The sequence below is a fragment of the Mobula hypostoma genome, chromosome 22 (assembly GCF_963921235.1).
Source record: "Mobula hypostoma chromosome 22, sMobHyp1.1, whole genome shotgun sequence".
In the NCBI taxonomy this organism is placed as follows: Eukaryota; Metazoa; Chordata; class Chondrichthyes; order Myliobatiformes; family Myliobatidae; genus Mobula; species Mobula hypostoma.
In genome coordinates, this window is record NC_086118.1 from 14,580,318 (window position 1) to 14,595,014 (window position 14,697).

The 14,697-nt window shown below is 41.2% G+C and overlaps 1 protein-coding gene across 7 annotated transcripts in view; it reads left to right on the forward strand.

Moving 5' to 3' along the window:
* LOC134360180 (myosin-16) overlaps positions 1-14,697 on the forward strand; it is a 339,036-nt gene that overhangs the window by 179,575 nt on the left and 144,764 nt on the right. For all 7 annotated transcript variants that reach the window (XM_063074218.1, XM_063074220.1, XM_063074222.1 and 4 more), the window contains one exon: positions 3,263-3,349. In XM_063074218.1, the coding sequence (XP_062930288.1) occupies positions 3,263-3,349 (87 nt within the window). The remainder of the gene's footprint in view (positions 1-3,262; positions 3,350-14,697) is intronic.

Sequence of the window (14,697 nt, forward strand, 5' to 3'; positions counted from 1 at the left end):
ATGTATTAATTTCCTGTAACTGTTAGTCTGTTTCTATTAGTTTTACCTTTGAAGATTTCAGGCTGCTTTTCATCATCTTTTGCCTTTAAATTCAGTGAGAATTTTGAAATGTACTCCAAAAGATGTCACTTTTTATTCTGCTGTTTTGAATTTTAACAAATATAGAACTTGGTCTTAAATCTAAGTTACTGCAAGAGGAAATGAGATCCCTGGTGAATTATCTGAAACTCTAGAGTATATGGTATTGATCTATGCTTGGTGTATAGCACTTTGATGGTTTATTGAGGAGAATGATCTCAGCTGTTGATTGATTTGGGAATTGTGTGCCGAACCATGGTGGGTGCGTTTATTCACCATACTGAGGGCTTCTGCCTTCAAGCCGATATTAGTAGAAACCAAGTGTTACTCCACAGAAATATGAATCTATTATATAACCCATTGTTACATTAAATCATGTATATTTTACAAGTACCCTGTCACTTATTGACCGGAAATTGGTCCCCTATCTGCTAGCAGCAGTTCCTTGTTGTACCAAAGTGTAAGAAAAGAATGAGGAATGGCATCAAATCCCAACTTGGTTAGCATCTCACAGCTGGGCACAAGAGCACAAAGTCTGCCAAGGGTCTCGGGTAAAGAGTAAGTGGCCTGGATATTGCTTGAACATCCTTTTAAGAATAACAATAATTGGAAGTATAAACAGTTTCATATAAAAGCATTCAGGGCAAGCCAGTGCCCTGATTGATGTGGTGCCAGCTAGAGCACCAGGATGTTTCCCTAAACCTTGTTTTGTTCTGTGCAGTAATCAAGTACCACAGTGAATACTTGCAGATGAGGGGGTAGCTTAACAAGCCAGTGAATACTTTAATAATTCAATCATTATTTAATGATGAACAGATGCTATTCTTTTGGTCTAGTATATGTGACTCACACCGAGATTTTCGTATTTATTAAAAGACAATTACTTACAGATGGAACATTTCCTGGCATTTGAATATTAAAACACCACCAGCATGCTAGCTTTGTTTAACATTTTTCTAATTCAAAGTTTTCATACTTTCACAGATGCAGTTTTTCTTGATCAGGTGATGACATTTTTAAAAGAGTTTTGTCTGAATTGCCAGTTATCTTTGATGTAGTTCTCTGTTCATCCGTGCATCTCCAAGCAAATAAGGTATCCATAGCAAGCCAAATGCCTGATGCTAGAAATTACATGTAATGTCCGTGATCTTACTGCACCTTTCCACAATAACGCTTTCCATCTTATTTTCGACATGTTGACTTCTTCAGAAAATGTAATTCCTGTAGAATCTTTCCAGTTACCAAAAATACAAGAAGCAACTGAGTCAACAGGAGCATTGTTAGGAAAATCTTTAACTTAAGTTGACTTTGAGAAATCAATAAAATGATGGTTCCTTTACAATGTGTCACAAATTTTATTAAGTGGTCTTTTCAGGTAGAAAACTAAATCCTAGCAAATGAGACCTGACAAGCGCTTAAGGATTTCTTCTTCATATAACTGAGTCAATGTGATCTATCAGTATAAATGTAACAACCTTAAGTGTGTCCATAGCAGTAACACAGAAAGTAAATCAAATTTTCAATAAACTCTTGAGCCTGGTTGGGATTGCATTCTCTGAATCTGAATGTTTTAGATTGTCAGGGTTAGGTTGGATACCCAAGCTCAAATTTTCATGCTGCTTTCATTACTGATATTTTAACATATATTAAAAAAAACTTGACTTTAATATGAAGAAAGAAATGAAAGGGATTTTTATGTTTGTATCCAGTTACATAATGTTTCTTAGGGATGTGAAATACAAAGTTCAAAGTAAATTTTATTATCAAAGTACATATGTCACCATATACAACACTGAGATTCATTGTCTTGTGGGCATACTCTGCAAATCTATAGAATAGAACAATAACAGGATCAATGAAAGATCAACCAGAGTGCAGAAGCCAGCAAACTCTGCAAAAGCAAATATAAATAAATAGCATCAATAACAAGAACATGAGATAATGAAATAAAGAGCCCTTAAAGTGAGATCACTGATTGTTGGAACATCTGAATGATGGGACAAGTGAGTGTAATTATCCGCTTTTATCCAAAAACCTGATGGTTGAGGGGTAGTAACTGTTCTTGAACCTGATGGATGGGAGTAGTAACTGTTCCTGAACCTGATGGTTGAGGGGTAGTAACTGGTCTTGAACCTGATGGTTGAGGGGTAGTAACTGGTCCTGAACCTGATGGTTGAGGGGTAGTAACTGTTCCTGAACCTGATGGTTGAGGGGTAGTAACTGTTCCTGAGCCTGATGGTTGAGGGGTAGTAACTGGTCTTGAACTTGATGGTTGAGGGGCAGTAACTGTTCCTGAACCTGATGATTGAGGGGTAATAACTGTTCCTGAACCTGATGGTTGAGGGGTAGTAGCTGTTCCTGAACCTGATGGTTGAGGGGTAGTAACTGTTCCTGAACCTGATGGTTGAGGGGTAGTAACTGTTCCTGAACCTGATGGTTGAGGGGCAGTAACTGTTTCTGAACCTGATGGTTGAGGGGTAGTAACTGGTCCTAAACCTGATGGTTGAGGGGTAGTAACTGTTCCTGAACCTGATGGTTGAGGGGTAGTAACTGGTCTTGAACCTGATGGTTGAGGGGTAGTAACTGTTCCTGAACCTGATGGTTGAGGGGTAGTAACTGGTCCTGAACCTGATGGTTGAGGGGTAGTAACTGGTCTTGAACCTGATGGTGCTAGTCCTCATGCTCTTGTACCTTCCACCTAATGGCAGCAGTGAAAAGAGAGCGACTGGGGTGCTGGGGATCTCTGATGATGGCTGCTGCTTTTCTATGACAGTGTTTCATGCAGATGTGCTCAATGATTGGGAGTAGCAGTGGTAGCAACTCTTCTTTTTTCCTTCTTCCTTTCCAGTTCATAAAGATCAGGGAACATTGTATCTGTTCCTATCTTCTCAGACATGATTATGACTATTAGTGTTAGTTCATCATTGGACTGGAAGTGAATCTGTCATACAATAATAGAGATAAAAATTTTGAATTCTGTTTTGTGCAGTCAAAGTAAATATGAGGAATATTTTTATGTTGACAATGCTAGATGTTATTGAAGCTTGAACATAAAGTCATGTCATTGTTTTCCTTGGTGCAATCATAGTAAAACGAGTTAATGTGGTCATAATGCTATAACTAAGTGCATTAGCGAATCACTTTGTAGCTAAAAATGTTTTCACACCTTCTATCTTTTCTCCAGAACAGATTGGAAGACTTACAAGTTGGGGAAGACAAAGAAAGCTGTCTGACTAAGGCCAACAGCAAACTGAAAGCACAGAGAGGGGAGGTGAGTGGACTAGGCACAATTATTTTTGCGTTCCTCTGGCAACCAGCTAGGTATTGGTCAGAGCTCTAAAGCATTAATGATAACATGAAAGAGTTCCAAATCTTCAATCCTATGTCTCTTCCATTATTATATTATAAAATATGAGCTAGAAACTGCAGCCACTAATGCAGAGTGTCACAACTTATTTGATACTTGTGACCTCCCTTAGACTTTTGGACGAGAAGATATCAGTGTTAACTTGGGAGATTGAGCTCAGTTTCTAGTATATATTTTGCTGACGAGAGAAGATGATGGAAACAACGCAAACAACAGGAATTCTGCAGATTCTGGAAATTCAAGCAACACACATCAAAGTTGCTGGTGAACGCAGCAGACCAGGCAGCATCTCCAGGAAGAAGTACAGTCAATGTTTCAGGCCGAGACCCTTCATCAGGCCTGACGAAGGGTCTCGGCCTGAAACTTCGACTGTACCTCTTCCTAGAGATGCTGCCTGGCCTGCTGCGTTCACCAGCAACTTTGATGTGTGTTGTCAGAGAAGATGATGGATTCATTGTGGAGCTAGAGCAGATATTGGGCATAGAGTAATACAGCACAGAAACAGGCCATTTGGCCCAACTCACCCATGCCAACCAACATACCCAGGAACATAGGAATCGGGACATCATTTGGGAAGTTTTTCGTACATGGGACTGTGGTTATATAGAACAACCTTTTGGATATAAAACAAATATAGTTGCATGACATTTAGTCAAGTACCTGGACAGGGATGTGGGTCATCATAGGCAAGTGAGTTAGCTTAGGTGGGCATTATGGTCAGCATGGATGAGTTTGGCTAGACAGACTGTTTCCATGCTGTAAAATTGTGAACTTATAATTCATACTTGACATACTGGTGCAAGTATTTCTGAATGGGGGGGGGGCACTTCATTCATCTTCCCCATTTCCCCCAACCTTTCATGAGCCAAAGAAGTTGATCTCATTTGTGTAGGTGATCCTGGAACAGAACATCAATATCCTGTGCAGAAAAAATGTCTTGAGTTACATAAGTTAGCCAGACAAGTCCCCCCATCCACCAACATGCTGTCGTCAGCTGGCAAAGGTCCACCCTAGAAATGTGGACTGCATAAGTTTCACAAATGCATCCGAGTATCTCACTTAATACGGTTAATAATAAAATATTAAAATAAGATTAACAACATTACAATTGATTTAAACACTTTCAACTGATTAGAAACTTTACATAAGCAATTAATAAGAATGTAACAAAAATAGAGAATGCTGAAGAAAATTCAGCAATTCAGGCAGCATCTGCAAATGAGAAACTGTTAACGCTTTGTGCCTGCAACTCATTCTATCAGAGAAATTCCCTTAGTTTCAACATTTCACTACTATCCCAAGTAACTTATTTCTCTTTTTCTAAGGAAGGAAGGATCTTTCATCTTAAACATTAACTGTTTATCTGCACAAATGCCGTCTGAGTTGCTGAGTTTCTCTAACATTTTCTGTTTTTTCATTGGATTTCTATCATCTGCAGTTTTCTTTCTAAATTTCATCTCATAAGAATATAACTTTCCTTTGTTCTTTTCTCATACCGCTGTAACTGTTATTCAGATAAATGTGCTTTCGGATCCTATACAGATCTAAAGACAGGGCAGTCTGTGCAAGCTTCCTTCCCAGGGAAATCTAATAGCAGAGCACTATCACAGAATGGCTTTGACAGCTGGTGAGGCCTCTCACAATGCTCACCAGCTTTCAAAGGTGTTGGTTTTACTGATTCTGAATGTCTGACATTTGCACGCAACAAACAAGCAATCATCTCTTTTTTAAATAAGAAAAAATCTTAAAATAAAAATTACAGGTCGTGCTCTGTTGCTGGATTCTGAATCTGGATCAGAACACTGTAGGGATGTCACGGTCAGAATGTTTGGTTGCTCTGTGTTCATGCATGATGGACAATAATCCTGACAAACTGCAATTACTGCTGACATCTTCTCACTTGGTGGGATTGGCCCATGGTGTGATATAAGCTAGAAGTTAATTATATGCGGCATTTTACTCTGCTATGTCATGAACCGAGGCTGAGGCTACGTCCACACTAGACCGGATAATTTTGAAAATGCCGGTTTTGGGTAAAAACGATAGGCATCCACATCAGGTGTTTTTGAAAATACCTCCATCCATATTAACATGGGTATTTGGGTGAATCTCCTCCTACTGGGCATGCGCAGGACACATCTACAGAAAACAAGTGAAGAGGAAATGGTATACTTGGTGCGCGTTTGTCCAGTTACAGACTAGAAAAACTTAAAAGGAAATTGCCAAACGATGGACAGCTGTTGGCTCTCGCGCAGGAGGACTTAAAACTTAAAAAAACAAATACTGGAGCATATGGAGGCAAACGACTGGGAGTTCACGGACAGTATGACCCGGCTGACAACAAACATTGAAAAACTGACTAACTCTGTTGCAGAGGGATTTGCAATGATGAGGAATATGATGGCTCCCTCCCCCCGAGTACTTTTCACCACCACCATACCAGCCTCACAGCCACTACAATAGCTACACATACGGACACACAGGCCCCCGGGTGGCCCCACCAACATCTTCCCCACTCCCACAAAGGGGTCACCCTGGAAACATTTCCTACAGCCACAGTCTCTTCACTGTTGAAAGGGACAACCGCTACAACTAAATGCAATAAGGCTTGTTACTGGGCAAAAGTGAAATTTGCTGTTACCTCATTTGTTTGCCTTTACTTTTGCCAGGTCTTTCTGTATTATTTTGCTGTATTTAACATGTACAATAAAACGAGTTACTGGGCAAAAGTGATTTTATTTTTACCTGAGTAAAAGTGAAACTTACAATTTTCCTTTTTAGGCCTTAACATTTTCACGTCTATGCCAAACATAAGCTACTACTTAAAAATGACATTTTGGAAGTAGTGACGATTGCATCTATTGCATGTTTGCACAAGCAATACATTAATAAAACACCTTGTTAAGTGTATAAAACATGTCTGCATCAGTGTTATCTTGTATTTCCATACAATGTTACATTAGGCTGTTACACATCTATTGTCAGATATTGTTGTTGTGGTCTTGGAGGTTGTGTCAAGAAAACCATGAAATGCCGCGCTGTCACCACCATCTGTTCTGGCACATCATGACAGCATTTTTAAAAAGCTCCGGTTACCCCGTACACACTACACCACCCAACCGGCGTTTTCAGATTTAAACGCTCTGAAGAGCGTTTTAGAAAAGCTCCATTTTTGGGGGAGGAAAACGCCATTTCACTGTGGACGGAGGGTCAAAATGAAGAGAAAAAGCTTTGGTTACAGATTTATCCGATCTCGTATGGATGTAGCCTGAGGCTGTGGACCTGCTCCAGCTTCATGTCTGAGGACACCCTTTCATTCTAAGTGCTAGTTGCTTTATTTTATCGTTTGCATGATTTTTTTTCTGTACACTGGGCATTTGTCATTTTTTTTAAAGGCCTCTTTTGGGTTTCCTGTTTTGTGGCTGCCGATGAGATGAATCTCAAGGTTGTATAATGTATACAGACTTTGATAATATACTTTGAACTTTGACATGCTATTTTTGTTGCGAAGAATAAATAGAGTGAAAATTTATTTATTTCAGCCCAGTTCAGTGTATTTCAATCGTTCATGCGTGGATATTAGAGAACAGTGACTGATTTCTGTATATGTAATTGTTAATTGAAAATAAATTGCCTCCCTCACAGTGCTTTCTTCAAAGTATAATGTCCATTTACTGTTGGCAAAGAAATTATGGTTTAAAACTGTTTTGTGACAGTCTATATGTTGTGGCAGGCTATCCCACAACCTTTGGACTCACTTTCAAGGACTTCATCTCATCTTCTTGAAATTTATTGCATATTTATTACTATTATTGCTATTATTTCATCTTTCTTTTTGTATTTTCACAGTATGTTGTCATTTTCTCACTGGTAGTATGCCCAGTTAGTGTGGTCTGTCATAGAATCCATTATGGTTATTGGATTTATTGAGTATGCCTGCAAGGAAATGAATCTCAGCATTATATATGGTGACATATATGTACTTTGTTAATAAATTTACTTTGAACAAACCTTCATGATCTTATGTTGATTTGAGGCCAAATACTAAGTCCTTTAAAGAAAAATAAAATGCTGGGGATGCTTAGTAGGTGATGTAGGCTCAGTAGTGAGGACAACAGTGTTAATGTGTCAAGTCAATGCCACTTCACTAGAAATAATCCTTAAGTATATTGAAATGGGGGAAATGCATAACAGCTAGTAATGCTGGAAAGATTCACTGCACCCTAGTGACCTTTCATTGGTATCATGTCACATGATAACTTCCTCAGGCTTCATAATCTCCCAGTTTCTCTCTGCCTACTCAAACAGCTCTTCTCAAAAACAACATTATCTCTCATGTTGTTAAACACCCTGCTTCTACCTATAATTTTATCCTAGATTGACATTCTGTTTAATAATTCTGTGAGTAAAATCAGGAAAATATAGAACTGAGTGAACTGAGAGCCAGAATCGCCTATCAGCGGGAAACAAAGTAATGTAACGTCTTGTGCTTTGTGGAGACATGGCTGACGGAAGAGATCATGCCAGAGCTTTCTGGGTTTCCCTGTCCAGGCAGACATGTCTAAAAACCTCTCCGGGAAGAGTAAAGGAGGTGGGGTATGCTTCATGATCAATAATGCTTGGTGCAACCCCTGGAATGTGCTTGCCCACAAATCCTTTTGTTCCCCAGATCTGGAGTACCTTGTGCTGCTGTGTAGACCTTTCTGGCTGCCTAGGGAGTTCATGGCTGTTATTATCACAGCTGTGTATATTCCACTGCAGGCTGATACTGACCTGGCTCTCAAGGAACTGTACGAGACCTTGAGAGTCAGGCGCTTGGAGACTGTACAACCAGAGGCTGCCTTCAGACACTTTAATAGAGCGGTAAATGGCTTAAACAATTACCTTCCAGTAGCACTGACTTCAACAGTCATGATGCGCTTTAAGTGGCTGATAGTGGACCACATAAAAATCTCATCTTCTAGCTAGATTGGACCCTTTCAAGTTCGTCTCCCACTCAAACTGGTCCACTGATGATGCCATAATCTTGGCCCTCCACTCCGTCCTGCCCCGCCTAGAAAATAATGCCTCAGAGGCTGGTGAGTAAACTGTCCTCATTGGGACTCAATACACCTCTCTGTAACTGGATCTTGGACTTCTTAACTGAAAGACCCCAGTCAGTCCGAGTTGGCAGTGACATCTCAAGCTCCATCACGTGGAGCGGAGTGCCTCGCCTGCTGCTGTTCAAGCTGCTGACTCACAACTGCACTGCCAGATTCAGCTCAAACCGTATCGTCATGTTCACTGGTGATACTACAGTGGTTGGCTTCATCACCAACAATGATGAATCAGCATACAGAGGGAATGTTGAGAGGCTTGTCAAATGGTGTGAGAACAATAATCTGAGTCTCAATGTGGACAAGATGAAAGAGGTGATTGTGACCTTCAGGAGGACACAGGTCAACTACTTTCCATTGCACATCAATGGCCCTGCTGTGGAGAGCAAAGAACACAAATGGACATAACGGACAATCTAAACGGGACCCAAAACACCACCTCACTACTCAAAAGGCACAGCAGCATTTACACTTTCTGAGGAGATTAAGATGTGCAAGGCTTCCCACCCTATTATAACAACGTTCTACAGGAGCACCTTTGAGGGTGTCCAGTCTGGCTCCATCATTGTGTGGTATGGGAAGCTGCTTGACATCAGACCGCAAGATCCTACAGAGACAGTAAAAACTGTTGAGAAGAGCATTGGGGTCTCCCTCCCGCTTATTTGTGACATTTCCTGGGAGTGTTGCAGATGAAGGTACCAAAGCATTGTTGACGATGTCTGCCACCCATCCCACTATCTCTTGGACCCATTTCTGTCAGGGAGGAGATAGGACTAGGACTGCCAGACTGGGTAACAGCTTCTTTCCTCAGGCTGTCAGACTAATGAATACCCTGCCATGACCACGGTCTTGTCACTGGGACAGCGAGCTGTTTACTGTTTATTGTTTACCTGTGCTGTGCTTTACTACATGAACTTTGAATTGCATTTTATTAACTTCTTCATAGTATAATATTTTGGTTTATGTGCTGTGTGGGCACATAGTGATCTGGAGGAACATTGTTTCATTTATTTGTGTATATGTACAATCAGGAGGCAATAAACTTGAATTCAAACTTAGGGGCAAACTTGTACTGCTTATCGCAAACAAGAGAAAATCTGCGGATGCTGGAAATCCGTGCAAGACACACAAAATGCTGGAGGAACTCAGCAGGCCAGGCAGCATCTATGGAAAAGAGTATTGTCGATGTAAGTCCTGCTGAAGGGTTTCAGCCGGAAACATTGACAGTACGCTTTTCCATTGATGCTGCCTGGCCTGCTGAGTTCCTCCAGTATTTGTACTGCTTGCGATGTGGTCCCTTTGAGATCAAGCAAAGTTGAGCTTATTGTCATCTGCACTAGTACAGGTGCAATGAAAGTTGTACACTGTAGTAGTATCATGCACACAGATACACAGAATGTAAATGATTCAAGAGAGTGAAGAGGGAGGAAAAGAGACAAGATGTTGGTACAAGGTAAAGACACAAATCAAAGACAAGTTCTTGGTAGTGCAAGAGATGATCCATACAGTGCCTTTTTTGAGGTAGGGTTAGGGTTCTGCAGTATCATGAATATCATGGTTTTGGGAAAATAGATACTCCTGAACATGGTGGTGTGACACTTCATGTGGCTGGTCTGTTTTCATCGAGGTGACAAGTTTGTTAAACTCCATTACTGCTAGTTATTTCAGCAGAGTAGTTCTGGCACATTTCCACATAAGCACAAGCCAGGACTCTATAGATAGCAATCACTGATAATAATCAGCAGGACAGGGAGCAACTATGGAGAAAGAAACAGTGTGAGAATTGCTTGGATGATGACATCTCATCAGAAATGGGAAAAGGTAATAAGGTAACAGGTTTCAAATACCTACTGGGAACATGGAGGAAGAGGGGTTAAAAACAAGAGTGAATCTCTGTGAAAAGTTGTAAGGAAGGCAATATTAGACAATTATGCAAACTTAGCTGTCAGTGTGAGTTGAAACAGGGGACATGGAATGTGAAAAATTATAAACAATTCTATTCTGGTAAATTTATGAACCTTCTGAGATGCTAAAGGGCCATGTATGTGAAATCTGAGAAGGTTGACATTTAGTTAGAACTAGTAGTTTGGAACACAAAGAGTACCTTTGCCTTTATACTTGTTTTCAAGAAATCTTGCAATGAAGAAGTCTTCCTGAAATTTAGATAGGGTACCAATGAGGCCATATCTAGAATATTAAGTATGGGTCTGATCACCAAAGAGATGAAAGATCTAAAGAATAGCTTTATTTGTCATATGTACATCAGAACATACAGCAAAATGTGTCACTTGCATAAAATCAAATTAAATTAACGAGGAATGTGCTGGGCAGCCCACAAGTATCGCCACGCTTTCAGCATCAGCATAGCATGGCCACAGCTCACTAACTCTTACCCATACTTCTTTGGAATATGGGAGGAAACCGGAGAACCCAAAGGAAATCCACAGAGTCATGGGGAGAATGTATAAACTCCTTACAGACAGTGAAGGGAATTGAACCATGATTGTACAGATAGTGCTGTTTAGTATTACGGTAACCATACGCTGCCATGTCGCCATACCAAAGGAGAGGGAAAATTGTGATAGGAAAGATGGGCCAAATTGATTCCTTGGTTGGAGGATTGGCCAGTGTGGAATAAGCATGCCATGGTCCGGTGCGTTAACTACTCATTTAAGTTAATTTTCTTTTCCCCGTGTTCCACCGGGCTCCTTGATTAGGGCACCTGATCTTCATCCAAACTGGCAGCATAAAAACCCCGTCTTACAGCTACTTGGGGCTGGTCCGTCACCGTAGCTAGGGCGGCAATGAATGTTCCGAGCCTCCAAGAATAAGGGACCGTCTTCCGAGCCGCCAAGAATAAAGGACTGTCTTCCGAGCCGTCTCGTGTCCAGCTGAGTGTTGCCGGCCATTTTGCCGCTGCTCCGAGCCGGGATGTGAGTAGTCTGTCGTTGTTTGTTTTTGTCGTCTCGTGTCCAGCTGAGTGTTGCCTGCTGTTTTGCCGCTGGTCCGAGCCGGGATGCGAGTAGTCTGTCGTTGTTTTGTTTTGAAGGCTCCGAGTCCCAGTCCAAGTCAAGGCTCTGAGGCCCAGTCCGAGTCAAGGTTTCGTGCCCAGTCAAGGCTTCAGGTCCAAGTCATGTCCAAGTCCGTCTCCATGCCTGTGTCCTGCACTTGGGTCCGCTTCCTCAGCCGTCCATTGCAACAAAGCAATTTGGAGAGCAATGAGATGTTGTTTCATTGAGGTATAGAACATTCTAATGGAGCTTGACAGGGTAGGGGCAGGGATATTACTCCCTTAGCTGAGGTGTCATGGACACTGTCCCTAAATGAGCTGTCCCTCCCAAGATGATCATCAGATGTCAGAAATGATCCACATGATGGCAAAGGAAGGATGGACATAGACAGAAAATTCAATGAATTCTTCCATTTCAGTGCAAGAGTGGGGAAAAGGTAACAAGCCATCAGTCCTTTGGAATGAAGTGTAGGAGGTAACCCAAATAAGACAGGTTTAAACATATTCCACAGAGAGGCAGAGATATCATGGCCACACATAAGTTTCCACAACAAAACTTAAGAAATAATCCCTTTGGCATCGTAAGAAGGTAAGGGAGGGAAGCTGTATTTAACAATTTTTATAGGGAGTGATGGTGTTTCCTCCTGGAAACTGGGCTTGTTTTACCAAAATATAGGACTTGACTCTGCAGTTACATGGATTTCCCGTCGTCTGACACAGTAATTGGGTAAAGAGCTGCATGAGCGGATACTACCCTTGCATTTGCTTCTTGTCATTTTAACCCACATTCTGGATCTGAAAGTGAGATAAAATTGCTGGTTTAGATAATTAAACATCAGAAAGTTGTGTGTCTTGAGGGAATAGTTGGTTCCTTTTGTACTTATTAAGGAAGTGGAGCGTGAATCCTTAGATTTCTGTAACACAAACAGTACCTCAGTTTGATCTTAGCCACTGTGTAAATAATGTGTGGGTTTACCGTTGTTTTGGGACATAGCTAACTTGCAAGAGAAACATAGAGCTTTAATCATTTTGTATACTTTAATTACAATGCTGCATGGAATCAGTATTTAATATAAAAGTAAAAATTACTGGATGTGCTCAGTAGGTGAGACAGCATTTGAAGAGAGAAATGTTTTAGCTCATTGGTTTGAGGTATGGAATTATTCCAGCATTTTCTTCTTCCAGCCAGGCTACCTGCATTTGTAGTTCTTTTCTCTTACTAGAATACTTGTTTGTGGTGATGATGACAGAAATAAGTTTCACCAGTAGTATTCCATTTCTTTTCCACTCTTCCACCAGTACAGGCTTGCATATTGGGTGGTGAATATAATAATCCTTTAACTTAATGTATTGGTCACACTATGTATGAACCTTGCCCACAGGGCTATGCTCTTCCCTGTTTTATGCCCATCCTTCTGTGAGCTCCCCGCCAGGAGTGTCAAGTCTGATTGTCCTTCACTGTTTTACTGCACAGTCCTTGGTTGTTCATATGCTTCAGATGAGCCCATTTTCATTTTGCACAAAACCATAAGGTATAGAAGCAGAATGAGGCCATTTGGTTCATCGACATTGCTCTGCCATTTTATCATGGCTGATGCATTTTCCCCTCAGCCCCAATCTCCAGCCTTCTCCCCCTCCCCCTTCATGCCATGACTAATCAAGAATCTATCAACCTGTGCCTTAAATTTATTCAATGACTTGGTCTCCACAGCCACCTGTGGCAACAATTTCCACAGATTCACCACCCTCTGGCTAAAGAAATTCCTCCTCATCTCTGTTCTAAATAGATGTCCCTCTATTCTGAGTCTATGTCCTCTGGTCTTAGACTCTCCCACCACAGGAAATATCCTCTCCCCATTTTCAACCAATGCTTCATGCATGGGATGGAAACCCACTTGTTTTTTACCTCATAAAGGGAATGAGACCAATTAAGACCTTCTGCTACTCAGTATTAGTCAATTAAAGCAGCACAAACCATAAATGAACCTGTCGTCATTGGTTCAGTTCTTACCCCTGGATATTTTGTGGCTACCTCAAGTCCCACATGTTCTTAAAGGGGGCACTGTTGCTGTTGTGCATTGTTCGTTCATTAGTTATGTCCCATATCACAATGATATGTGTGATCATGGTCTTTCCTACTTTCTACAGAAATGGTTTGCCATTGCCTTCCCCTGGGAAGCATCTTTACAAGACGGGTGACTCCAGCCATTATCAATACTCCCTCCAGAGACTGTCTGCCTGGCATTGGTGGTTGCATAACCAGGACTTTTGATACGCACCAGCTGCTCATAGGCCTGGCCACCACCTGTTCCCATGGCTATATGTGACCCTGATTGGCTGGAGGAGGGCTAAGCAGGTGTTACACTTTGCCCAAGGGTGACTTGCCTCCTTTGGTAGAGACGTATCTCAACCCTGCCACCCGCTGACCTCAGCTTTTTCCAAAGGGTAAAGGAGATGTACCACGAACAGTTCGCAATGCTTTGTCTGAGCGTGCTGCAGGTTGATGTCAGTCAGATGGACACTGGCTTATTTTTGAGCATCTGGTGCACACTGTTCCTGAATGACCATCATCTGCTGATAACAGGGCATGGTCACAGGCATCCTCTCCAAGTAATGCTAGGATGATCCTAGGTCCAAAAGTAATGTAATTAACTTGAAGATGTATATACATCTCGTATTTTGTTGTATGAACCTATATGCTTGTGATGCTGCTGCAAGTAAGTTTTTTACTGGACCTGTATCTCACCTACTAGAGCACATAACGATAAACTTGCCTGGAAATCCAACCCTCATTGCCACGAATTGAGCAATAATACTACAGTGTTGAAGAAGACATGCGGTTATTAAGCTGGAATATCAGATTGATACCTAAGTGTGCCGTGAGCAGTAGGAGCACTGAGCTGCTTGAACATATCATGTGTGCATATTCGTTCTTCTTAAACTCTGACCACTGTTCAATCTAAAAGAACCATTCATCGATCATCTAGTAGACCAAGCAAGGGTGTCCTCATCAGTTCCATTTCTCAGCCAGTGGAAACTAGTTAGTTAGGAATACAATTCTTATTATTTACCGGGATATTGCAAAGAATTGTAGCAAAATTACTGACACAAGAATGACGTACAGCGAAGAATTGAATTCTGGCTGA